The sequence below is a fragment of the Choloepus didactylus genome, chromosome 7 (assembly GCF_015220235.1).
Source record: "Choloepus didactylus isolate mChoDid1 chromosome 7, mChoDid1.pri, whole genome shotgun sequence".
Lineage (NCBI taxonomy): Eukaryota > Metazoa > Chordata > Mammalia > Pilosa > Megalonychidae > Choloepus > Choloepus didactylus.
Window position 1 is genome coordinate 9,148,237 of NC_051313.1, and position 27,326 is coordinate 9,175,562.

A 27,326-nucleotide genomic window follows, 5' to 3' on the forward strand; every position below is an offset into this window, starting at 1 on the left:
GCCGGAATGCAAAACACCAGAAATGAATCAGCTTTTATAAAGGGGGCCAATTTGGTTACAAAGTTACAGTCTTAAGGCCATAAAGTGTCCAAGGTGAGTCATCAACAATCAGGTACCTTCACTGGAGGATGGCCAATGGTGTCCGGAAAACCTCTGTTAGCTGGGGAGGCACGTGGCTGGCGTCTGCTCCAGAGTTCTGGTTTCAAAATGGCTTTCTCCCAGGACGTTCCTCTCTAGGCTGCAGCTCCTCTTCAGAATGTCACTCTTAGTTGCTCTTGGGATGTTTGTCCTCTCTTAGCTTCTCCGGAGCAAGAGTCTACTTTCAACGGCCATCTTCAAACTGTCTCTCATTTGCAGCTCTCTCTCAGCTCCTGTGCATTCTTCATAGTGTCCCTCTTGGCTATAGCAAGCTCGCTTCTTCTGTCTGAGCTTATATAGATCTCACCTGTGGTTGAGTGATCATATCTCCACGGAAACATCCAATCAAAAGTCTCCAACCCAATCACCACCAATACATTTCTTGCCCACACAAGACTGCATCAAAGGTAATGGGGTTTGGGGGGACATAATACATCCAAACCAGCAAACTGATGGAGACATTTTATGCCCAGAGTCTCACAGCTGCCCATGTAGGAAACTCCCGATGCCCTTCGTGTTTCCTCCCACAATGGCCTGACGCGCCTACCAAGGAGGATTGCTGCTCACCTCTATTTCCATGAGGATCCTCATCAATTTCTTCCATGTTTTAGAGTCTTGGTCATTCCAGACTTTCAGACGTGAAAGATCTGAGGTCCTCTCCTCTCCTTGTTTTAGCAGTTACAATATCTCAAGAATATTTATTAAGCATCTGGCTGATACCCTTTCCATCTAAGAAAAGTACTCCCAAGTACAAGGCTTCATGCTATATGCAATCAATTTGATAATAACTTATAAATTCTTAAGTCAGCCAGATCAATGCAGGTTTTTCTGGTCTATTTTGAATTGTGAGGTGTTAGAAACACTCAGAGCATAGCAGTTTTTACTCAGATCCTCCGCAGAATTGGGGATTACTTTGATTCCCACAGATGTTTCTTAAAACCACCAACAGTGAGAGAATCCCAGAGTGACCTTCTCTTGTGGCCACATGATGTTTGGTAACAATGTAGCTAAAGGCTGGTGAGAATGGTGCAATCAAAAAAAGAATTGTGCAGCCATGCAAATCTCATTATATGATTACTTACTGGCTTTTAAAATTGCCAGAGTTTGGGGATAGTTATGGCTTATGTGGTAAATTGTGACAGCAACAACCATTGTTTGTGTTCCTGCCACGTGGAGGGGCCATGCAAAGCTCAGATGTGATTTGCATCATGTCTCTTGTGGGGCCTGATACTGTATCTGGCTCAGAGCACTCGGGAAAGATTTGTTGCACGAATCTCGCTACAGCTTTCCATGAGGAAGTCTTGTTCCCATTTTACAAAGGTGGAATCTGAGTCCCCAGGAGGTTAAAATGCTGTCCCCAAGGTCTCACAGATTATAAGAAGTGACATGCCTATCTGGATTCCAAACTCCCTTTGGAGTTCCTCCCAGGAATTCACCTTCTATTACTAAAGCAGGGCAGGGTAGCTTTTCATTTGTGGTTGCAAATTCCACACCACAAGCCTCTCGACCTCACTCAAGAGGGATTGGAAACCAATATTCAAGTAAGTCTTGGGGAAATAGAGAACAAGAATCTGGACTCAGTGTTCTCTCTCTGGTGGTGTCATTGGAGCTGTTGTGGAATATTCCAATTTTCCCCTTCTTGTGCATGTGATGGGATTGTACTTCTCTTTCGCCTTTGAGGTTAGGAATTGCCCCATTGCTTGTTTTGTTCAATGGAGTAGGAGCCAAACTAATGCCTGTGATCTCTGGGCAGAAGTTGTGGAGCCCGTGTGAGAGGCTCCGTGTCCTAATCACAGCCACGTGAAACAGGAAGTACAGGGGACTTGTGCCTACCTGTGCCTTCCACCTGCCGGCTGCTGAGCCAGCTCTGCCTGGATGAGGAGAACGAACTAGGAAGAAGCATCTGGCTGTTTTAAGCACTGAGATTTTGGAACTGTTGTAACTGGTGCATATTCTAGCTCATTATGAGTAAGTGAGTAAATTTAGGAAGAACAACATCGAAAGTGGAAATCGACGTGTTCCAGTAGAGAAAATTATTTTGGAAAATAACTATTTAAAGCTTCTTGCAGTAGACTCCCTAAACATGTCTCAAATATTAAAATGGGGAGTCTAAAGAATAGCTGCATGCAGTGAAGTTTTGGAGGCTAGGGCAGTAGGAAATTTATGAGATGATCTGGTGACCATCTCGTTCTATGATATCATTTTTTTTTCTTCTATATTTAAAACATTAGTGTGCCAAGAAAAGTTTTTCCATTGTCCCTGCACTAAAGAAAAGGGTTTGGCCTCCATGAAAGCAAGGAGGAGAGCATTTGTGGTTTTCCCAACAGAGCAGAGGATGCAAGGAACAGGGATAAGTTTTTCTGAGCAGCACTGTGACACAGTATGGTAGCAGTAACACCGCCTTGTGCTAAGTTGCTAACCGTTTCGCATCAAGCATGTGAGGTGGATCTTTTTCACCTGCTTTTCTGCTCCCAGCCTGTAGCAGCTGGCCAGACCTGGCTTTAATTATGCTTTGCCTGCAGTCTCATTTTAATATTAAAAAATCTTTGCTTGTTCATAATGGCTTGCTCTTACCTATATGTACAGACAGTTTTTAATGAACAAGGTCATTTAAGAAACTGAGATCTCTTACAACTTGACAAAAGGAATTTTTCCTAGATTTCCTCTAGGGTTGGAATAAGACAAGTGACAATAAAATTGGATGAGTTTACTGGATTTTAGAAGCTGGATAAGAGTATATATATGTCGTCTGCCACGATCCAGCTTTATCTTAATCCAGCATCATTTTTCATGTGTTATACTGCTATTTAAGCAATTCTGTAATGTAAATATTAAACCACACAGTAGGAAAAGATGCACTGTCTTTTAAACTGGGCTCAGAAAGGTGACACACTGGAAGTACAGATAACTGCCAACCTTCCATTTGTTTAACGTATGCCTAACAATTTTGCACTATTTCAGTCTTTGAAGATTTAATGCATTCAGGTCATTTTGGCTATTTTGAATAGTATTGCCAAGGATCTCAGAACCAATATTGTCTTTACAAATTATCTTATCCAATGTTCCCCCCCACTTGGTGCCTTGTATGAATTCATCTGTATGAATCAGATTTTTCAAAGTAATCTGTTTGAACAACAGAAGGATTTAGTCTTAAAAGGCCTAGACCTCCCCTTTATCCTGTTCTGTTTCTTGAGTTTTGGAAAACCCTGAATTACTTAGATAAGTAGCTGCAAGTGATAACAGTTTTGTTAGTTTGTTTTACAAGGTATATCCTTGAATCCTTGGGACACGTCAGTTTTACAGAGCTAGCAGGAATAGTTTTATGTGGTGAAGTTAACTTAGCAGCACAAGATAATGAATTAATTCCCTGCATTGTATTAAAATTCAGAGTGTAAAACTTTTGAGCTTGGGAGCTATTTTTTATCTTGGCTTTAAGGTAGTTATTGAGATAAAATCATGTCTTAATATTTACAGAAGCCCAGCATTCTGCAGAGAGCCAGTTTGAAAACTACCAATGATACTTATGTAACATTTATCTCTGCTGAGTGAGAATACAAACTCTAATTGTACTATTTATTGTTTTAGAGAAAGTGTCCAATGTTGGAGAAAGTGTGAAAATATTTTCTATCAAAAAAGGTTAGATTCATGTGAGTAAATACTCATGAAAAAATATGTCATTTCTGGAAGCTTCAGAAATCTACAAAAATTTCCATTTTAGTTGATAATATGAGTGGTTGCCAGCCCAGCCACAAATCTTTCAGCTCTTAAGTATCTGGGGCAGTGTTATTTGGCTATCTTATGATTATGTATGCATTTTTTAGTTAGTTTGGCATTCTGATAGAGCCTCATGACTTTTATTTCCATGGGAATCTTTTTTAAAAATCTGATTTGCAGTTCTGGATTGGAAACCTCTATCCATTCCCACTGTGAGGTCAAAGCAGGATGGAAAGTAACAAAAGAAAATGCGATTTTTGTAGACTCCAGTTGGAGACTTTTTGTCCCCTCACTGATGTGTGTGCCAGTCTCGTGAGTGCAGTCGATGTGACTGTCTCTCCTCGGACAGAATCGCTCTTTCCGCAAATGGCCAGTGTCCCCTGCCAGCCCCGTAGGCTCGCCAGGCTGCACCCTCACCCCCAGGTTCAAGTGGAAGTCCACAGTGGCTGTCAGCCCCTTTGCCACCCAAGTTAAACTGAGAACTAAGACCAAAGTGGGGGAATTATAGCCAGTGCTGTCACATCCGTCTTCCAGCCAAAGAAACAAACATAGCACAAAAATCGCATGTCCTTTTTTTGTGTGGAAATGCTGGTCTTGTGTCAAAAATTACCACGAGTGCGCGCATGTGTGGTATAACATAGTATATAGGATAATAATTAATGCCCTGGGTTCAAGTTCTGAGTCCACTGCTTACTCGCCCAGCATTCCTGGATGAATAATTAAATTACCGTAAACTTGCATTGCCATGTGTATAGTATCCATTTCAGAGGGTGGTTGTGTGCTCTAAACGAGATGATCCATGTCACATCTATTAGCACGCATACAGCGGGGACTAAGAATTCCTTGTTGTTTTCATTGTTATTTTCATTATTTATATTGTCAGTTATTTCGAAATCTTATTATGCCAAGAAAAGGTTCATGGGGGAGGGGTGAGGCAAATGCTCATGTTTGATTCTCGTGTGCTCTCTCCCTGTCCCTCTTGTCCCCCCCAGAATGTGATGCTCTGCGGCGGGACGGCTATCGGAGTTCTCAGTATTACTCTCAGGGACCCACCTTCTCCGCCAGCTCCAGCCCGCTTGGCCTCGATTACCAAGATGAGGATGAGGAGACGGACCAAAAGGTAAGGCTGCTAAATTCAACATGCATCGCAGATCGGATCCCAGAACAGAAAAAGGACAGAAGTGGAAAACCTGGTGAAATCAGAATAAAGTTTATCTTTTAGTGTTTTTAGTATTTTCTCAGTACTAAATGCACACGAAAAAATGTGTTTTATTAGGTGATGGACTGACCCTGGAATTCCTTAAACAAATTAAGGTTTGATGAGCAAGGTTTAGTTCAGACACTATTTTTAATTAGTCTAAGAACTTTCGGTGGAATGAGGTCCATACAAAAATGTGATATGGGTAGAGAACATTATTAAAATTTGTTATTCTTTTCCTCAAATAGGTAAAGTCAGAGAAAAGGGTAGTATTTTAACAGTTGGTTGAAAATGGGCCATTGCTACCTTAAATTTTTGTCCTTCTAATGAAGATTGGGCCCAGGTTTTTAATCACAGTCTTTTTCATATTTCTTTAAAGATATTTTCACGTATTAGGTTAGTCCCTTGGGATTCTGAAACATACAAAGAAAGTCTCTTACTATAACAGAGAAAGCAGCTGTTTCAAAATTAGTCTGGTCTTTAATTTTAAAACCCATTTCATTTTTCTTTTGTTGGCATAGGTAAGGAAAAGAGAAGCCAGAAAATTAATTGTAAAGTGAGATTTTTAAAATCCAGATATTTCTTAGCCTTACACTGATGCTCAGGGAAGGAGGAAATCTCCGTTTATAGTGGGGCCCCGTGAAGTAGAGATGTTTCCTAGGTGGGGTGTGGCTGCTCAAGTTGGGGTGCCCAAGAGCCGTGGAGCCCCTGGTGGCAGAGATGCATTAGTTCAACAGCACCCTAAGGTCTGGGGAAAAGTGGAAACCCGGTTTCTAAATTATTACAACTATTTGCTTAGCATGATGCTCAAATCCGAGGGTAGTTAAGGCTGTATGGACTAGTTTCTCGTCTTGGGTGCCGTTGCCACAGCCCCACCTCCGAGCAGCCGTCTCCCAGATGCGTGTGGATTGGTATCGATAGATCCTTACCCCTGAGAAAACAGGCTCCTCTCATGTCAAAAATGAGTCAATGCATTATCATGGTGAAAAGAACATGTGTAAATACAATCATTTCTCATTATTTGCAGATTCCATATTTGTGAATTTACCAATAAATCCCAAAATCAAAACTCTTAGCGCGTGCACAGCCATTCTCAGACTTGCGCAGAGCAGTGAGAAATTTGCGTGGCCCGGCATGTACATTCTCAGCTAAGGCCAGATGACGCAACGCTCTGCCCTCTGGTTTCAGCCCTTCTCGTGGTCTGTTTAGTGCCGTTTTCTCATTTCTGTGCCTTTTGTTTGCAATTTTGCTTTTTAAAATGGACTCCAGGTGCAGTGCTGAAGTGCTGTGTAGTGTTCCTAAGCATGGGGCTGTGAGGTGCCTCATGGAGAAGATCCGTGTCTCAGACAGGCTTCGTTCAGGCGTGAGTTACGGTGCCTTTGGCCATGAGTTCTGTGTTAACGAATCAACAGTGTGTCTGAAATAAGGTATTAGCTAGAGACACACCTAAAACAAGGTCAAGTATGGATCGGTTGACAAACATCTTGTGGGGAGACCTTCACAGGAACCTGTCTTTGCATTTCCCCACGAGTGATGGCTCAGCATTTGCGAATCCCTCCTTCATGGTGACTCTTTAGAGAATAACCAGCGCGCATAGGGGGAACCCATCGTATCCTCCTTCCCGTGACATGAGGTGACGCGGCCCAGTCTAATAGGCATAAGCGTCTTGTAATAAGGACCTCTGGGTGATGGGCAGCGCTGGGCTCACTAGGCAGGAGGTAGAAGGTGCTCGTGGGACTCCCACATGCTTCCTTCTTTGACATGGCGGAGTTTGGAGCCCTGAGGATCCCACTGGGCCACGAGCCGGAGGAGAGCTGCCTTCTGGGCCCTGCTGGGTCCCCACGACCTCGGCCTGGCTCAGGCTCAGCTAGAGGACCTGGACTTGCGGTCCTCCCCCTCTCTCGGCCCTCACAAAAGCACAGAGGCACCTGCAAATCTTAGCTTCCTTCACCACTCTAAGATTTTTGTTACTTGTGTAACGTAAGTACTTTTTTGTTATTTTTGTGATTTTTAAAAATTCAGGTTAATGATAGTTTCATACATGTTCTGGATAGAAAGTGTTTTGAAATCCTTGGGATAAATTGTTAGTGATATTTAAGGGGAACTGTTTTTATTTCTTTTTAAATATATAGAAGCCAGTTGAATTATATCCAGGATTTTTAAATTGGGTTTGAATGTCTACTTAAGGCAATTTCTGCTAAGAAATTTGTTTCAGAATAAGATAAACATCAAATTATCCTTTGGGGCTATCAAATATACATCTCTAATGTACTAGTTAATTATAAATTATGTGTTAGATTATGTATTAATTAAATATCAGCTAGCATATTATACCATCTAGTAACTCTGTACTTGTTGCCTTTTATAATGTTGTTTCAAGCTTAAAAAGGTTGTTTTGATCATCTGAAATTTTGCTGTCAAGTTTGTAAAGTATAATTAACCGCAACTATGGATTTCTGAATATGTAAACATGAATTAAAATAATTTACTAAGAACAAATTATTCTTCATAATGGCTTTTTATTAGGATTTGGCTCAAACGAGATAGATAGGCAAATGGCAGTGTGTTAGCTTTAACAAATGCCAGTTAGCACCAGTAGCTTTCTCATTCTATCTTAAAACTTAATTCTCTTTCATTCATTAGAATAATTTCATCCTAAGACTTCAAGCTTATCGCCCCTTTAAATGGCTTTCATGAAAGATTAATCTTGCCAAAAATTTACGTTCAGTTTTAGCATATTTCTTTGTGAATTTCAAAATACCTCTGAATTACTGTTCTTAACAAATAATTTCATAAATGTACTTTATGCTTATGTTGCTGATCATCTGTTTTTCTACAGGCTGATGGGGTCTGAAATAATAAATCAGGATTGGGCTAGAGCTTTTCCTGTGAACACAAGGTTTAACTGGGCCAGAAGGACATTTTTGTGTGCTAGTTAATTATAACTCTTGAAAAGCAGATATAAGCCATGGAAAAGGGAAGCTGGTTTGAAATAGTATTTATTAATCATAATTCATTGTTGTTTTTTTTCTGTTAACTTGATTGATCTGATCCAACTGTGCTCGGTGGAGTAAAGACCACTAGGTCCAACAATACCCGAGTGCCCGTGACCTACGGGAATTTATCCTCACTTTCAGAGTCTGGACGCTCCCTTGAATGGTCTGCATTCTCACTCGTGCATGGCCATCCTTCTCTCGTTCTTCAGAAATGTCAGCCTTGACAGGCCACACGGCTAAGGGACATTGCAAGGCCACCTTCGTTGTTAATAAACAATTAACCATGACTGATCCATGGATTGGAGGCATGTCATGGGAACAACAGAATTTGAGCTGCACATTTGAATAATATGACTACTGTAATCCAGACTCGTAGGAAAAGAAAGGATGTCCCCAGCTGTCAGATTTCTTGGCTTTTAAAAATAGTGTATGTGTATTGTGAATGTGCCCCTTTTAACAAAGGTTTTTATTTTGTGTGTGTGTTTTTGCTAATTCACATCTTCCCATTCTTCCTCTCCTGTCCCTCCTTTTCTCCCTCCCTCCCTCCCCTGCAGCTCAGCACTTTCCTCTGTTGTGCTGCCTCATCCGATGTTGTATTAACTCCTGCAGGTTCTTGGTTCTGTGGAGTGGTGAAGCATCCATTTGCCATCCCACCATTCCGTATCCAGTCGAGTGATCTAAGAGCGCCTCTTCCATCTTTTGTATGTTCATGACTATTGGATTACTTGCAGTGCCCTCTGCCAAAGAATATGCTTTTGTTTCCTTCTGAACGATAGAAAGTTAACAAGGCTTCTGGCTGCTTCTCAGCGATGGGCCTGGCATTGACGTGGAAAAGAACCACCGTGGGTCCTTGTCCTGTCTCTCCCACTCCTCGTAGAACCCTCTCCCTAGCTGGCGTGGGAGGGTCTTCAGGCCACAGCGAGGGTCTCCTGTGAGCCTCCCCACGTGGGACATAGCTGGCGATCGGCCGCCTGGCTGGCTCATTCATTCAACAGCGAACCAGACTGAAGAGAGCCCTGCCCTAAGCGCAGCTTTGATTCCCGGGGAAGACAGAGTGGGTCAGTGGTGAGGCTGTGCCGAGAAGTGGCGTGTGTCCGGAGCAAGAGAAAGCACGAGAGTGAGAGGACAGTCTTAGATTGCCAGGCTGCCATGACAAATACCATGCAGTGGGTTCGCTTGAACAACGAGCGTATATTGTCTCTTGGTTTCACAAGCAGGAAGGCCAAAGTCAAGGCGTCAGCAAGGCCGTGCTTTCTCACGGGAGTCCGTAGTGTCCTGGCCCTGGCTTGCTGCAATCCTGAGTGTTCTCTGACCTGCACGTCTGCTTCCCGTCACGTGGCCATCTCTCCTTCCTTGTGTCTGCTCTTTGTGGTTTCTGCTGACTTCCAGCTTCCGGCTCCTGTGTGCAGTGCTCTGATGTCTTCTGTTTATAAGGCTTCCAGTCATGGGGATGAATGCCCACCTTACCTGAAAATAACACCCTCAAAGGTCCTGTTTACGAATGCACTCACATCCACAGGAATACGGCTTCAGACTAAGATTGCTAGGGTGCAAAATGCAATCTGGCACAGACAGGGCAGTTGCAGTTTCACCTTAGAGGATCAGTGAAGCAGAGAGGTGGTGGGGTTGAACGAGGGAGCCGTGCAGGGCAGTTGGAGAGGAACTTTCCAGGAAGAGCAGGCAGTCAGTGTGAGAAACGTTTCCTAAGCGTGTGCTGTACAGCAGACACTGCAAAATGCAGAGATTGACAAGGTATTTGTCCTCACTTCAAGGGCCTTACAGCACTCAGACGAGCTAATTAGAATAAAAAGATTTGTGCGTTGCGTGCTGCGGAAAGTGTCTCGCATGTAGAAGCATGTGAAAGAGAATTCTTCTGACTAGGGCAGGCAGGAAATGGGGGAGGGCTTGGGAGAGAGTAGACAGAGCAGAGAAATCCGTACATGGCTCTCACAACCCATGAGAGCTACTGAGGACCTAAACGACAAGACGGTGCGTGATTGGCGAGGAAGGGGGAGTATAGATGGAGCTGAGAGATGGTGGCCCTCCCGGAGCTGGGAGGCAGATTTTGAGTCTTCGCCCTGCCCCTTGCTGTGTTCCTTTGGCTGGCTTGCTTGGTCCTTCTGGGCATAGCTTTATGCATTAGAAAGTGGGGAGTGGAGCAAGATTGGTCTCTGAGATTGCTTCAACAGGCTGTTCGTTCATGCATTTCCTCAATAAGTATTTATTCAGCACCTCCAATGAGCCCGATCACCCATCAGGTGTGCTTTCCAGAAGCTTCTATACTTGTGAGGGAAAATGATATAAGCGAACTTGTGTAACCTAACTCCAGGTGGTGATGAGTGTTCTGAATTAAAGCAGTAAGGAGAGTTACAGCGCAGCAGGGCCTGAGCTTTAGATCGTGTGTTGGAGGTGCATCCTCTGAGGGCATCCTTGGAGCAGTTCTGAGTGAAGGGTGGGGGCTCCACGTGTGGAGTTCATCTGGGGAAGAACTTTCTAGAACTTGCTAGAAAGCAGAGCAAGAGCGAAGGTCTGGGGGCAGTAATGGGGTTGTCTCGGCGTGTCCACACCAGAGCCCCAGTGGGGAGAGTGAAGTCCACGGGAAGACAGCCCAGGGTTGTGGGGCCTCGCTGGCCACGATGAGGACTTCGGATTGGTTGTTCCTGGGTGGGATGGGGGGATTGAATTGGGAATTGTTGTGGGGGGCACTGGGGAGGGCAATAGCACGGGCTGACTCACTTGTTAATGTGATTCGTCACCCAGTGGAGGGCAGACCTTGGGGGTGGAGGTGGAGGCTGAGCCGGAGGCTGTTGCCGTCACCCAGGCTAGAGATGGAAGACGGGGCTGGGACGGTGTATTTTGAAAGTGGATGCTGCTGGATTTGGTGAAGGATGACTCCATCTACCACCATTCCGGCAAGATCTTTCTAGAATCCCATTCCAAAAATTATTAATCTGTCAGCAATTCTAATCTGTCAACTCTTCCCTTTTTACTGTCCACCACCTGCTTCTCACCCTCACTTGGCCTGTCCTGGCTTGTGCTCCAGTCCATCATTCACTTGCTTCTTTACACACACGTTCAGCTCTGACTGGCCCCCAGCTCTTCTGCCGTCGTTCCCTGGAGTCGCATCCCTGGTTTAATCCAGCTCCCCCCCTGCTCTGTGTTAAAGCCTGATCTCTCTCTGTACATACACGGTCCCAAAGCTGTGGTGCCAGCCAGCAATCCCACCCTGTCAGCGTCAGTTCATTCTTCCATCTCCCAAATTATATTTCAAGCCTTTACCTCACCCCTGAAATCTCCAACCACCCCTTTCTGTGCTTTACTCTAAGATACTGTCCCTCCTCTTTGGTGCACTGGGAAAGTAAAAGCCACCAGAGGGTATATGTGTCCTCGGCCAGGCCTGCCCACCTGCCCGCATCCCTTCCTGGGTGGACGGCCCCTTTCCTGCTGCCACCACGGGCAGGCGGCCCTCACTGCTTTCCTCTCTGCTGTACCCCAAGGGCCTGGCACACAGGAGGCACCCAGTACCTGCCCAGGGCTTCAGTCCTGCAGTTCAGCCCGCTCTCGTTGGCATAATGTTGTCTCTCTCTGCTGCCTCCTGACCGTCATTTCACACACACGCTGTTTTCTCGCTTCTTGAAGAAGGCGTCCTTTGACCTTTCATCCCCCTCCAACTTCTACCGGTATTTCCGTCCCTGTTTGTGGCAGAACTTCTCCAAAGAACTGTCTAGACTTGCTGTCTCCACTCCCTCTCCTCACAATCTCTTTGAACCCACTCCAAGCAGACTTTTATCCCCAGCTTGCAAACAAAACTGTTCTCGTTAAGTCCGCCAGTCACCTCCACTTTGCCAGATCTAATAGTTAATTCTCAGGCCTCATCTTACTCGGCCCCTCAGCAGTGTGTGGCTCCATTCTGCCAGTTGCTAAAGTCAAAACCTAGATGTATTCTTGATTCCTTATTTTTCTCACTCCTCCGGCATATTCATAGGACTGCTATGTCCTGAGCCGGCTCCGGCATCCCGACTCAGGTGTCACGGAACGAGACATTTGCTCGTGGGAGTGGGCCACCGAGGCAGGGTTGCGGATCAGAGAAGCTGCTGGAAGGGACCGGGGATACCGAGTTCACCGAGGACGAGAGCAGGGGCAGTGCCGGAGGGCGGCTGGGGGTTAGGGTTAGGCTCGCAGAACCGTAAGGGGTTTGCTTGGGTGGTGTAGCTGGCAGGAAATTACACATTTTTTTTCGCGTAGGATTTTATAATTTAAGAATGAAATCAAATATATCATCTTTTGTTAGATGCGAGATCTATAGATAATGTGCAAACTGTTTTCTAATTTATGTAATGTATCAAAACTGACCCTAGAAGAGAGAATATCCTAACAGACTGGTTTCTGTGGGAAAAAAGAGAAATTCTATCAAAGATTTGCACCAAACTGAAAAAAAGCACCAAGCCCACAACGTTTCACAGGGGGATTCTACTAAAACCTTTAAAGAATAGGTAAGTCCAATGCTATTGAAACTGATCCAGAGCAAAGAAAAAGAAAGGGTGCAGGTTTTTAAAATGAATTATTCTAACACTGATGCCAAAATCTGAAAAAGATGGGCTGAGTGAGAATCAGTGTAAGCAATAAATGAGACATTTGCAAACACAATCTTGCAGCTCATTAACAGGTGAATTCTCCAAAAGCAACTTGAGTTTATTCCAATATTAATGTAGAGAATGTTCAGTATTAGGCAGTCTAATCATATATTGATCATGGTAATAGATGAGGGAAGAAAAAAATCATATAACCAAAACCATAGCTGTTGAAGAGGTATGATAGAATTTAGTAACCATTCTTGATAAAACACTCAATAAAATAAAGGTAAGTGCATACTTCTAGAACTTGGTGAAATTTAGCTGTCTTGGCCCCAAATCCAGCAAAAAAAAAAAAATGTTTAATGCAATTGTATTGAGATATATTCACATATCATACAGTTATTCAAAGTGTATAATCAGTTATTCACAGTATCATCACATAGTTGTGCCTTCATCACTGCAATAAATTTTTGAACATTTTCGCTACTCCAAAAAATAAGAATAAAAATAAAAATAAAAGTAAAAAAGAACACCCAGAACATCTCATACTCCTTTTCCCCCCTATTATTCATTTACTTTTTGTTCCCCTTTTTTCTACTCATTTGTCCACACAGTGGATAAAGGGAGTGTGAGCCACAAGGTTTTCACAATCACACAGTCACAGTGTATGAGCTATATAGTTATACAGTCATCTTCATGAATCAAGCATACTGGATTGCAGTTCAGCAGTTTCAGGTATTTCCTTCTAGCTATTCTAGTACACTAAAGACTTTTTTAAAAAGGAATATCTATGTAATGCATAAGAATAATCTCCAGAATGACCTTTCAATTCCATTTGAGATCTCTCAGCCACTGAAACTTTATTTTGTTTAATTTCCCTTCCACCTTTTGGTCAGGCAGGGAGGCTGTCTCAATCCCACAGTGCTGGGTTCCGGCTCATTCCCGAGAGTCATGACCCACGTTGCCAGGGCGATTTACACCCCTGGGAGTCATGTCCCATGTAGGGGTGAGGGCAGTGAGTTGACCTGCTGAGTTGGCTTAGAGAGAGACAGGCTACATCTGAGCAAAAAAAGAGGTTCTCTGGGGGTGAATTTTAGGCACAATTATAAGTAGGCTTAGCCTCTCCTTGGCAGTAACAAGCTTCATTAGGGCAAGCCCCAAGATCAAGGACTTGGCCTACTACAATGGTAGTCTCCAATGCTTGCGAGAATATCAGGAATTCCCCAGGTAGGGAAGTTTCATGTTTCCACATTTTTCCCCAGGCCCTCAAGGGGGCCCTGCAAATACTCCTTACTCTCTGCCCAGATTATTCGGGAATGTATTGGGGTTTCATGCTACCCTATACAAACCAGCCGGCTCTCAACATTCCAGGTTCCATGTAATCATGGTGTTTGAATAAACTGACCATACAATTTAAATTATATAGTGTGCTACAGAAAGTATAAATTTTGCACCAAATTAGCATCTCTTCCTTTGGTCTCACACAGAAGTTGTGGTTTTAAAACACAGACAGTATCATCCTTTACCTTAGTCTGGTTTACCTTAGTTCTAATCATGTTCATTTCGTTCACATCTCTAATTGAAGTCTGACGTCTTTGTCAGCTTTTTTAACATTTGCTGTATAGGGCAATGCTGACATTCATAGCTGCCGAACTCTGGTTCTGAGTCTCAGGTGTCACACAGATACCCAAAGTTACAGGGACCAACCAGATTATCCACAAACAGCTCAGCATCTCAGAATTTAGAGATAACCATTGCAACTCATGAATAGATGTGACTGCTGTAAGAGCTTACAATCTAGGGACCTTTACGATAAGCCTTCCCCTGATAACCTGTGCTCTCAAATTCAGTTCTCAGAGTTTGTACATTATAGTTAGTCCATATTAGTGAGGCTTTTATAATGTTTGTCTTTTTGATTCTGGCTTATTTCATTCAACATACTATCCTTAATGTCTATTCATATGTCACAACTTCATTTCTTCTTGCCGCTGCTCAGTATTCCATGGTATGTACACACCACAGGGCACTACTCCATTTATCAGTCGATGTACCCTTAGGCTACCTCCATCTATTGTGAATCGTGAATATGGCTGCCATGAACACCAGTGTGCAATGTCCACTCATGTCCCTGCTCTCAGTTCTTCCAAGTATATACCCAGTAACGGGGTTGCAGAACCATATGGCAGTGCCATAGTTAGCTTCCTGTGGAACCAACACACTGCCCTCCAGTTGGGCTATGCCATTCTATTTCCCTACCAACAGGGAAAAGGTATATTCCTCTGTCCACATTTTCTCCACCACTTGTATCCCTGTTTTTTTTTTGTTTTTTGTTTTTTGACAGTTTTATTCACACACCATACAATCCACCCTAAGTAAACACAGTGATTCCCAGTATAATCACATAATTATGCATTCACCTCCGCAATCTATATGAGGATATTTCTATCTCTTCCCTAAAGAAAGAGGAAAATGAGGGGAAAAAATAAAGAATAAAAATACAACAGATAGAAGAAAAATTAAAATAAAATACAATGAAAAGGTCAGACAATATCACCACAACCTAGCATCCCATATCACTCCATTATATCCCCCTCTTATAGGCATTTAGCTTTGATATATTGCCTTGGTTACAATTAGTGGAAGCATCTTACAGTGTTACCATTAACTATAAAATCTATTTTGTATTCATTGTATTTTTCCCCTATACCATCCAGTTTTCAACACCTTGCAATGTTGACATTCATTTGTTCTCCCTATTTAAAAACATTCTTATATTTGTACGTTTAATCACCACCATTGACCACTCTAGGTTTCACTAAGTTATACAATTGGAGTCTTTATCATCTGTCTTTCCTTCTGGTGTCATAAATGCCCCTTGCCTTCCTCTTTCAACTATACTCACACACATCTTTGTTCAGAGTACTTACAATATTGTGTTACCATCACACACTATTATATGATCCATTCCATTTCCAGATCTATACAGTCAATCTTGTTGAACCTTCTGTACTCCTTCAGCATCAAATGCCTGATCTCTAACCTCTTTCTATCTCCTGAGGACTTGTGTTCTCAACTCACACATTTCGCTCATCAATGTCAGTCCATACTAGTGAGACCATACAGAATCCATCCTTTTGTTTCTGGCTAATTTCAATCAGTGTAGTGTCTACTGTCTACCATTTTGTCTTTTGAATTTTATATGTCATATCTTATTTTATTTTTATTTTTCTTCTCTCTTTTTACCCTTACTGATAGTCTTCATTTCTACATTCTCCAAACCTCTCTCTCCTATCTTTTCCTATCTGCCTGTAGTGCTCCCTTTAGCATTTCTTGTAGAGCAGGTCTCTTGTTCACAAACTCTCTCAAGTGTCAGTTTGTCTGAAAATATTTTAAAGTTTCCCTTATTTTTGAAGGACGGTTTTGCCAGATATAGAATTCTTGGTTGGCAGTTTTTCTCTTTCAATTTCTTAAATATATCATGCCATTGCCTTCTCACCTTGATGGTTTCTACTGAGAAATCCACACATAATCTTATCGCGTTTTCTTTGTATGTGATGGGTCGCTTTTCTTTTGCTGCTTTCAGAATTCTGTCTTTGTCTTTGACATTTGATTATCTGATTATTAAGTGTCTTGGAGTCAGTCTACTTGGATCTGTTCTGTTAGGGGTGCACTGCGCTTCTTGGATCTGTAATTTTATGTCTTTCATAACAGATGGGAAATTTTCAGTGATTATTTCCTCCATTATTCTTTCTGCCCCTTTCCCTTCTCTTCTTTTGGGACACCGGTGACGCATATATTCATGTGCTTCATGTTGTCATTCAGTTTCCTGAGCCTCTGCTCGTATTTTTCCAATCTTTTCCTTATCTGTTCTTTTGTGTCTAGGATTTCAGATGTCCTGTTCTCCATTTCATGAATCCTTTCTTCTTCCTCTTCAAATTTGCTGTTGTAGGTCTCCATTGTCCTTTCATTCCTGTAAGTTCTGACAATTGTTTTTTTCAAATGTTCAAGTTCTTCCCTATGTTTGCCCAATGTCTTCTTTGTATACCACATCTCTTTTGCCATATCTTCCCTCAACTCATTGATTTGATTTTTTAATTGATTTAGATTTGGTTGATTAATAATTAGTTGTTTCAATTCCTGTATCTCAGTTGAAGTGCATGTTTGTTCCTGTGTCTGGGCCATATCTTTGCTTTTCCTAGTGTGATCTGTAATTTTCTGTTGTCTAGACATCTCGTTTCCTTGATTACCTCAATCAGACTTTCCCAGACCAGATGGGCCCAGGTCTCAGGAGGAGGCTGTTTTCAGTATCAGGTTTCCCTGAGGTTGAGACCCAGAAGATTGTGAGACTTTGCTGTGAGGCCTCTAGATGCTTTGCTTTTTCTATGCTGGCTAGCAGGTGGTGCTTGTCAGCCCACAGCTCACCACCAGGGTAAAGAGGTCTGGTGTATTTAATTCTCAGTGGACCTTATCCGGGCCAGAGACTGAGGCTGTCAGAAGCCAAGCTTAAGCTGTTTCTGTTTCCCCCAGCCCCTGGGGTCTGAGTTCTCTGACAGAGGGCCGCCAATTTAGCTGCCCCCCCCCCCCATTTTCTTAGGGAAGATAAGCCCTTTATTGAATTGTATCTTTCACTTGAGTTTTTCCTTTGATTCTCTGACTATCTTAACTCCATCCTAGCCTGGGTCAGTGCTGACAATTGAAACTGCCTGAGGCTCTCCCTAATGAGCTACTTAGAATAAGAGAGGGGAAAACAAAGGAAAAATGCAGGAAGTCCCCTTTTCAGAGCCAGTTCCCAGCCCTACATTTCACCAGGCAAGAATCGCACACAGTTGGTACCTGGTTCTGTGTGCCCCTTTCTTGGGACATAGCCCTTTTCCAGTATTCTGAGCTCAGCAGACTCCAAAAGACTCTGTTTTTTATTTATTTCTTCAAATATATATATATGTGTTTTCCATTAGCCCCGCCTCCTCTCTGCCAGGATAAACCTCTGGGTTCCTTTCCTGCTTGCTCTGGGTTTATCGGTGCTCATAGCATGTGTTCAGTAGTCCACATTTGTTAATTAAAATCAAAGTTGGAGATTAGTTGAGCTATAGTCCCTTGCTCCCAGCAGGTTCTGCTTCTTTCTCCCACAGTGAAGTTTTGCAGCTCAGCCTGCTGTGCTGGTGGGGGAGGGGCACCAGCTCCGCAGTTTGGGGAGCTTTACTTACAGTTCTGTGCTGCGATCTCAGCTGTTCCACCCATTCCTGACTGGTGTATGATGTTGTCTAGTCATGGTTATCCTCCCATCAGTTGTTCCAGACTATTTTCTAGTTGTTCCCAGCTATTTACTAGTTGCTCTAGGGGACTAACTAAATTCCACACCAATCTATGCTGCCATCTTGCCAACTCGTCCCAGCAAAATTTTAATTGGCCCTTCTCCTTAGAATGAGATGTAAGACAGGGACATTCGCTATCACTTTTATTACTTAACACTGTTTGGGAAGAACCAATGCGGTCAGGATAACCAAAAGTAAGAGGTAGAAAAATGGAAATGGTTGAGGTTATATTATCACTCTCTGTAGGTGGTAAATTTGTGTACTTGGTAAATCCAGGAGAAGAAATTTTAAAAACTACCATAAATAATATAATTCACTGATGTAGTGTGGTGTAAAATCAATTTACAGAAATCAGTAACTTTCATGTCTACAAAGGCAAGTTAAAAGATAGAATAGACAAACATCTATTTAAAACAGGTATAATAGACAAAATAACTAGGGATGAATTTAATAAGAAAAGTGCAAAATCCATGAAGAAAACTTTGAAATATTATAGAAGAAGAGCACAAATAAGATGGGAACAAATGGAAAGATATAGCATGTTCTTAGGAGGACTCAACATCAAAAAGCTGGCAATTCTGCCCAAGTTAATGTATAGAAATCACACAATACCAGTAAAAAATGTTGATAGTTTTGTTCTGTTTTGCTTTGGTTGGCGGGTTCTTCTTGGATGGGGGGAGGACGAGAGAAGCTGCATCTGAAGTTTGGAGCAAAGAAAACCCTAAACCAGCTGAGCAGGGAGAGTGGGGTGTCACCTTTCCAGGTGCGATTACCTGCAGGCCCAGGTGTCCTCCCACGAGGCACCTGAACACACAGATGGGAAAAAGAGAATGTTAAAAACAGAATTTAAAGTCCAGAAAAAGACCTAAATATTTGTGGGTTGAGGATCTGGTCAAGTTGGTGTTTGAAATAGGATGGGAATCCAGAAATTTGGGGCCTCAGCCAGTGGGATCTTCATGTTCAGACCACCGCCCCCAGCTCCAAGTCATGTTCTTCAAGTCGCTCTAATGGTTTGTGGTCATTTTAAATCCAGAGGGTGTAAAATCACTTTGGAAGAAAAAATCTATTGGAAAAACCCTTTTCTTTCTAATTTCCAAGGTTGCATTGGGGGTGGGTGGTGATGAAGAGAGCAGAGGAATATATAGCAGAAGAGACGGACAAGTCGACAATATTGGTCACAAAAACCCAACTTCACAATCGATCTTTTTAAAGAACGTCTGATTTGTATTCAGCAAATATGAAGCATCTACCATGTGCTTAGGACAGAAACACTCTCCTACAACGAGAGTTCCTCATGAGGCTGAGGTTGAGAACCTATTCATTAGAAACGAGAACTAGGGGACAGCTGATCTGCATATTTATACTGGCTGATTCCAGAATAATTATCCTCATGCTAAACGTTTACCAAGCAGGACCCCGTCATGTGCTCACGGTGTGAAGACAAGTATTTTGCTGATAATATCCAGGTAAATCTTTGCTACACAAAGTGGTGATGCTGGCTGCAAAGAAAAAAACATGTACGGTGTTTCCCACTGTATCTATTACGTATCTGTCATCTACACCTTCAGCAGGTGGGTGAAAAAAATGCTGTCTGTAGAGGGATTTGGAAATCCCCACAAAATACCTTCTTACTCTGTCACAAAATCAAAGAGTAAGTCGCTGCTTTGTGCTGTGCTAGCCTTGGCTTGGCTTTTTCGGGCAGGATGTACCAGGCCCTGGCACACGGGTTACTCAGGTGCTTGAAGGCAGTTCTGTCACAGGTGCCAGAAATCCTTGCTGTGCGTGGATTTGGAATTTCTCCAGTTGCCGCTGTGGGTAGTTACCCCTTGGCCGTATGTTCCTGAAATCGCCGACTCGTCCACAGAGGCCTCATTGTCTCAGCGGGAGATTGTCAATCACGAGTTACTCAATCTCCTGTGTAAAACCCACCACCGATGAGAGGAATTACACCGGGATCTTGGCAGTAAACAGTGGGCTGTTACGGTATGGAGAGAACCGGAATTTTCTTTTCTACTTCTTGTTATTCTTTGAAGTGGCACCTTGGGTTCTGTGCAAGGTCTCATTGATGGAAAAATTTCAAATCGAAGGAGGACTTGGAAGACAGGAAAAGGGCCATCGCCTTGCTGCTGTAACCGGAACCCTGGGAAGCTTGTGTGGCCGATGGTCGCGCACAGCCATGGCAGCTTCTCCACTGCAGGTGCAGGGTGGCCTGCGTGGCGGCTGCCCCCGTGAGCTTCGGTTCCCTCCACTGCAAAGAGACACAGACAACGTGCTTTGCTCTGCTCGGACAGCCCTCCCTTGCATGCGGCTGCCACTTGTGTAATCATTCATAGCACCCCTTCCACTCTCACACACATGCCGAGTAATGCGACACTTACTCGGCCTCTGTCTTGGAGGGCTTTGGTGAAGTTACAGTGAACTCATGCACATAAAACCCATTGCCTGGCATGCAGTATATGCTCAGTTAATGATAACTCATATTATTAAACTGCTTGGTTTTTCCAGCTAGACTGGTGGAAATGACACAATGAATGGTGTTTGTTTTAATGAAAATTTGGCCTAAGCCAAGGTCTAAGCCTTTCATTCCAGGCACCTAGACTTTCTTGCCTTAAAGCAACAAATTTGAGGGGGCTCAGCTGCTCCAAAAAGATTTCCTATTGGCAGAACTGCTGGAGTCCTGCTGTTAGGCTCCTAATGTAAGCTTTCCAACATTTCCAGAGAATGTACACAAATTCTATCTCATTTTCCACAAGGACTCCCAGGGAATAGATATTCTAATCACTGTTCCTGTTGTTGAATGAACTGAAACTGGGGCTCAGGAATGCAAAAATCACTTCTGGACATGGCCTCTTCACTTTCCATTCTGCCTCATGGTACCCTTTTGGGTAAAAAAAAAATGGTAAGGTTACATCGGGGCCAAAGCCCTTCCCACGGTGCCCATGCCCGTTCCTGCTCATCCCATCTTTGATGTGTCGTGCATTCACTCATTGATTCACTCATTCTTTCTTCTTTTCAAAAACCTTTTAAGTGCTGCTTGGTCTCAGTGTACAGACACATCCGTGGCCGAGGGGAGCAGACAGTCTGGAAAATCTTTTTATGATGACTCGCAGGGCAATCACGCGTTACTCCATCTATCACTGAGTCATCTCAGGGCACTGTGTGGACATAGAGGCGGCCGTGCTGGCTCCGTGTGCTCACTGCTCTGCAAAACATGGCACTTTTAGCTGGACACTGCAGGCCTGGAAGAGGACATCAGTCTGGTCACCTCCAGGCCTCTGTGCACCCAGCCCTGTGAGGGGCCCCTGGAGGCTCTATTCCCATCTGGAAGGGAATCCTTATCTCTTGGGTCTCTGCAGCCCCATGTGGAGTCACGCCCCTGGCACCGTTAGGCCCGGGTCCTGGAGACGGTGCTGGTGCCGCATGCGGGTGTAATTAGGACGCACAGCAGCCCCACAAGCTAGCTGCAACGGTGCCCACGTCACGGAGGAGGAAACAGAACCTCGGAGAGTTTAGGCCAATGACTGAAGATGACATCGCTTTTAAATACAGAAACCGAGACCACTCTCCTTTTTGAAAGCCACTTTGTTGAGGTGTAGTTAGCACAGTTTGTGCACACACTGCAAGTGTGGAGTGTGATGAGTCTTGACATGTGTGCACACGCGAAGCCATCTTCACAGTCAAGGTGCAAGCATACCTGGGGCTTAAATCTGGACCCGTGGCTCCGATGCCCACGGTCCCTCCTGCAGTGAGCCCACGGGGCAGGGCCCTGGCTGCCGCCTGCGGGGCGCTGTGCATCGATGAGTAACGAGAATGACATCTGTTACAACCCAACTGTCCATGTAGAGAAGAATGGAGGAATAAATGCGGTATGAACGGAGGGTCACAGCCAGTGAGGCGAGTGACTTACGGCCGGTCCCAGAAGCATGGATGAGTCTTCAAAACATAATGTTGCGTGAAAAACACTAGACAGAAGAATGATACCATTTTCACAAAGGTCACAGCACATCCAAGTATACACTTTAGATACATGTACACATGTGCATTTATAACGAAAAGTAAAGGAATAATGAGCACAAAATTCTGGATAGTGGGTACCTCTGGGCGGAGCAGGGAGGAGCTCGGGGGTAACTGGCAATATTCTAGGTCATGGGTTGGGTACTGAGTTCTTGAATAATCACTGTTATGCTATATACTTTGTGTATGTTGTTTATTATACTAAAAAGATGATTAGAAACCAAGTACCATATTACTTTAAATGTTTACATTCTGATTGAATATTTTCACTGTTTTTAGGAGTTTAGGAAATTCCTAATTTAGGAAAATATCACTTAATGTGGGATAGTCAAAATCTCAAGTGTTATAATTCAGTATATGCTAAGAAATATTAGAGCCCTTGATAAAGGAATGAGGTTTGTGGTAAAGGAACGAATATAAGAATATTTAATAGGGGGGAAGGAACAGTTAAAGTTATTGAATAATTTAGATGCAGAAGCCACCTCACACCTTCCGGCCTCAGGTGTTGCTGGAGGGGCTGTAGTCTATGATCCCTCCCATCCGTCCCCCTCCCCTTTTAAAAAATGTGTTGTCTCCAGAAAAGATGAGTAAAAGGAACAAAGCGAGCACAGAAGGAAGTCAGGCTCTCTCGTGCTTAGGTACATGGAAGTCAGGGGTGGCACAGAGCCAAACAAGACTGCGAAGGTTCAGGCCTGTTATTAAACTACCCAGGATCTTAAAAACCAAGAGAGTCAACCCAAAAGAGATTTAATTCTGGGAGGAAAAACAGCAGACTGTGCAAGCATTCTGCAGAAAGGGGTGAGTGTACGCGGTGTCCTCTTCAATAGGTTCAGTATAGTTTTCATCTATTCTGCATCTATTTTCATGTAATAATTACTGAATGAATGATACACTTTGCTCTGGTTAAAAGTGGGCTTTCTGATTTGAAAGAGCCTAGCAAATAAAAGAAGAAAAGGCCAAGGCAGGGCTGGGTTCTGCGGCCGGCTGCTGGGTGCTGTGGCTGCCCGGACGGGAGACTGGGGCTGCCCTAACAGAGGGTCACATCCAGGAACCTCAGGAACCTGCTGTCCCACAGTCCCGGAGGCCAGGGTCCAAAACCAGGGTGGTGGCAGGGCTGTGCCCCGTCCATAACCCGCAGGGGCGATCCCTCCCCGCCTGTCCCAGCTTCTGGGGCAGCCCCTGGGCTCCCGGCTCTGCCCCGTCTCACCTGGCTCCTCCGTCTGCCCACCCTGGTCCAGTTGGCCTCATTTTCACTTGTTGCATCTTCTGAGACCCTCTTTCAAATAAGGTGCACTCTCGGGAGCTGGGACTGACGTGTGTCTTTGGGGGACCCGGTTCAACCCACGGCAGATAGTGTCTTCAGGCCCCACGTCCATCTGGTGGGCGTCTGTCTGATTTCAGGCACGGCCTGGTGTTCCCCGAGGTGCAGGCCTCCCGGCGTCCAGAGCCACCAGGCGGCCGTGGTGTCGCAGGGTCGCTGTTTCTAAATTAATCACTGGGTTCCAAGGAGCCAGGATCGCTCCTGTCCCATTTGTGACCCTCCCTTCTTCCAGGGCCAAGGAAGGGGGGCTTGACCCATGTTACTGATCCACTAACAGGTCTAAAAACCTGCCCTTCAGGTCCGAAAGCAAGGCGATTTACAACTCAGTCCTGGATGTAATTCCTCCTGCGTTCAGAGGTTGCATTACCGCGATGACACTGCATGGGCCACAAGCTCTGTCCTCGGCACAGGCAGATCAAGGGAGCCGCTCAGAACACACGGCAGAGGTGGGGGCAGAGGTGGGGGCAGAGGCCGGGGATAGAGGCAGGGTGCTGGCACAGAAAGTTTTCACTCCAAAGAATTCAGTTCCATCCATGCTGCTGGCTTTTCAAAAGGTTCTGTTCTTATTTAGAGATGCAGATGGAGATTTTATTTTTGAACCAGAGAGCTCCAGTCATTTGTTGTAAATATTGTCAGTTATTATTTTACACCGTTTAAAAGCAGAGGCATTGGGGCCGAGTCTGGGTTCTAACCCAGTTGCACACTGTGACCTTCCCAAAAGTGAAGTTCCTTGACTACTCCTGCCTCCATCTCCTGATTTATAAACTGAGGCTAACCCTGTGCAGATTCAGTGAGGCCACAGTTGCTGTGAAGCCCATGAGCCGGGACAGGCTTCTAGCAATCAGTTTGTAAATGGTGACTGTTGTCATTAAAGTTCTGAAATAGCTTTCTGTGGAATTTTGATTCAAAGAATTAAAGTTTCTAGGGCAGCAGCATTTCTTCTTCCCTTCATTACTTCATTAGGAAAATGTTTAGCAGACACTGTGTCCCTCCTCTAAGCCGGGCACTACTCGATGAGCTGGGCAGTAGTGGGGGACAGAGGAAAAGCTCTCCCCTGGTGGGACTCAGGTCCCTGTGGGAGACAGAAACAAGCTAAGAAAATGTGTATATATTAGTGATATGTACTGAAAGGGAAAAAGAAAGCCAGGGAGGGGGTGGATGTAGCCTGTAGGGGAGGAGTGGAGATTTTAGACGGGACAGATAGGTAGGACCTCAGCAAGGAGGGTGTGCTTGAGCAGACACCTGGAGGGAGAGAAGGCCCACCTGTGTGGGGTCTAAGGGAAGAAGTGACACATGCAAAGGTCCAGAGGCAGGAGCTGCCTGGTGCAAAGAGGGACTGCACAGAGGGCGGGGTGGCCGGAGCAGAATTAAAAGGGGTAGAATAGGAGGAGGTGAGGTCCAAGAGATGACAGTAGGGGCTTGTGGGGTGTAAGCAGGTGTGAGCAGGTGTGTGTGTGTGTGAGACCTGATCCGCCTTACATTTTTAAAGGATCCCTCTGGCTGCTGTGTTGAGAGTGGACTGTTAAGGGGGAAACGTGGTCAGAAGTGCAGAAGCATGGAGACCCCTTATGAGGTGAATGTCATCATCCAGAGCGTGAGAATACCCACTGCGTGGAGTCACCGGGACGGGCTCCGCCAGCGAGCTGCCATGGCCAGGCCTGGAGTCACAGCAGGGATGGGAGCCCTGTCAGCCTGGAGGTCTTGCCCTCCTGGTTTGTGTTTTTCTTTAGCAGATTGTGGCTCTGTGTGACAGTCACATTTGCACGTAACTGCATGGGTGCCCTACTTGTCTGGGGAATTTTCTTGGAAGAGAAGGGAGAGCTTTATAAAATGGATTATCTGTATCAGTTGTCAATGCTGGAGCAGACCCTGGGGCTGCCCATTGGCATGGTAAAGTGCTCTCTCCTTGCGATCATTATCCACTGTGACACCAGCAGCCAGCTAAGGGAAAGTGGGTTAGTGGCAGAAGAGTGTCATCGAGATGTAGAGGGGGTGGAGAAGCACCTCCTGCGTCTCCTCCAGAGGACGTCCCTGCATTTAAACTTTAATTTGATTACGATTGGCTTCTTGTTTCCTTCCAACTCCTATGCTCTGTTTCAGTGCAACCCGAAAGATCATTTATATGTGAACATATCAGAAAATCAAATGACCATCTAACTTACTAGGTTGAGATCCAGCCTTACATGTGGCTTATCACAAGCACTGTCATGAAATCCTCTAATAAAATTAGTTTTAATTTACTTGTCTGTGTGGGGATGGGGGGTATCTGCACATGAGGGTAGTAGAGACAGAAAATGCTGTCAGTTAAATGTAATGGGAGGGTCACAGCTGCAAAGAGGTTGTAAAGAATTGCTTTACTTCGATGTGGCTCAGCTACTGAAGCTGAATGAAAAAGCTGTTTGTCTTTCAATGATGCATGTAAAGTTGACAGAACGCCATCAAATGTGAGGAATGCAGATATGGTACAATTTAGTATCATAGTAAGTATCCATGGTATGCTCAGTTTATAAATTGAGTTCATTGATTTTTCACTTTAATTACAAATATTATATTTCATATTTCCCTTAAATGGAAAAGAAAATAGGTCTTTCATTTTGTATATTTTCTTTGGAATAGTAAGTCAAAACATATTGAGATATCCGATCCTATCGTTAATTTTATATTTCTATTGTCTGTAGTCTCCTTGCAGTATAACAAAGTGGGTAATTGTCAGTTCATGGTTTTGATATTCTGAAGTCAAGGTCAGAGGACCATGGCCTTGTATCCATGATATTTAACCTTCAAAACATGTCCACGTATGTCATCTCGTTAGGTCCCAGCAGTGACCCCTGGGCTGGCCCCGCTCGATAACAAAGGGACGCCTTCTCACTTGCTTGGCCGGAAAGGTATAGCGTGAATAGATGCCAGATCTTTGGAGTCTTAGTCAAGGGCAACCATCCCCTATTAGTTCAGATCTGTGAACCTCTAGTAGTTGTAGAACAGATGCAGATTTTTTGCAGCAGGAGTAATTCAGTAGCAGCAAACAGTGACAACAGTTTTTCTATGTGCTTGAGTTTTCTTACCAATTCATTCCTGAAAATTTTCTTGTCCATGTCCTCTTAGAACCTTGCAATAAACCCAGAAAGGCATCAGAACATGCTTTTTGAAATAGACCACTCCTCACAGACATAAAGTTGAGTGAAAGAAGAAGGTCCCAAAAGAGAACATACATTATGATTCTCTTTATATGTAGTTGAAATACAGGCAAAACTGAGCTGGCGTGTTGGGAGTCAGGATAGCTGTTACCCTCATTTGGGAGCCTGGGGATGGGGTTGGATGGGACAGGGGTTCTGAATTGATCCAGGTACTGGTTCCACAGGATTTCCTTTTGGGAAGGTTCATTGCTTTTTATTCCTCCACATTCTTTAAATGCCTTGTTTTCCTAAGAGAGCATTCCCTTTGGATGCTTTGGACTTGAAGGGTTCTTCTGCATTTATTGTGACTGTAAACTGCCATCTCCCCATAAAAGTCAGTGTTCCGGTTTGCTAATGCTGCCGGGATGCAAAACACCAGAAATGGACTGGCTTTTATAAAGCGGGTTTATTTGGTTTCAAAGTTACAGTCTTAAGGCCATAAAGTGTCCAAGGTAAGGCATCAACAATACAGTACCTTCACTGGAGGATGGCCAATGGTGTCCGGAAAACCTTTGTTAGCTGGGAAGGCACGTGGCTGGCGTCTGCTCCAAAGTTCTGGTTTCAAAATGGCTTTCTCCCAGGATGTTTCTCTCTAGGCTGCAGTTCCTCAAAAATGTCACTTTTAGTTGCTCTCTTAGCTTCTCCAGAGCAAAAGTCTGCTTTCAATGGCCGTCTTCAACTGTCTCCCATCTGCAGCTCCTCTTCTGAGCTCCTGTGCATTCTTCAAAGTGTCTCTCTTGGCTATAGCAAGCTCGCTCCTTCTGTCTGAGTTTATATAGTGCTCCAGTAAACTAATCAAGGCCCACCCTGAATGGGCGGGGCCACACCTCCATGGAAATCATCCGGTCAGAGTATCACCCACAGTTGGGTGGGGTGCATTTCCATG

At 44.2% G+C, this 27,326-nt stretch overlaps 1 protein-coding gene across 6 annotated transcripts in view; it reads left to right on the plus strand.

Moving 5' to 3' along the window:
* The window catches only part of NHSL1 (NHS like 1), a 145,279-nt gene that overhangs the window by 95,277 nt on the left and 22,676 nt on the right, over positions 1 to 27,326 (plus strand). For all 6 annotated transcript variants that reach the window (XM_037842177.1, XM_037842180.1, XM_037842176.1 and 3 more), the window contains exon 3: positions 4,845 to 4,972. In XM_037842177.1, coding sequence (XP_037698105.1) covers positions 4,845 to 4,972 — 128 coding nt within the window. The remainder of the gene's footprint in view (positions 1 to 4,844; positions 4,973 to 27,326) is intronic.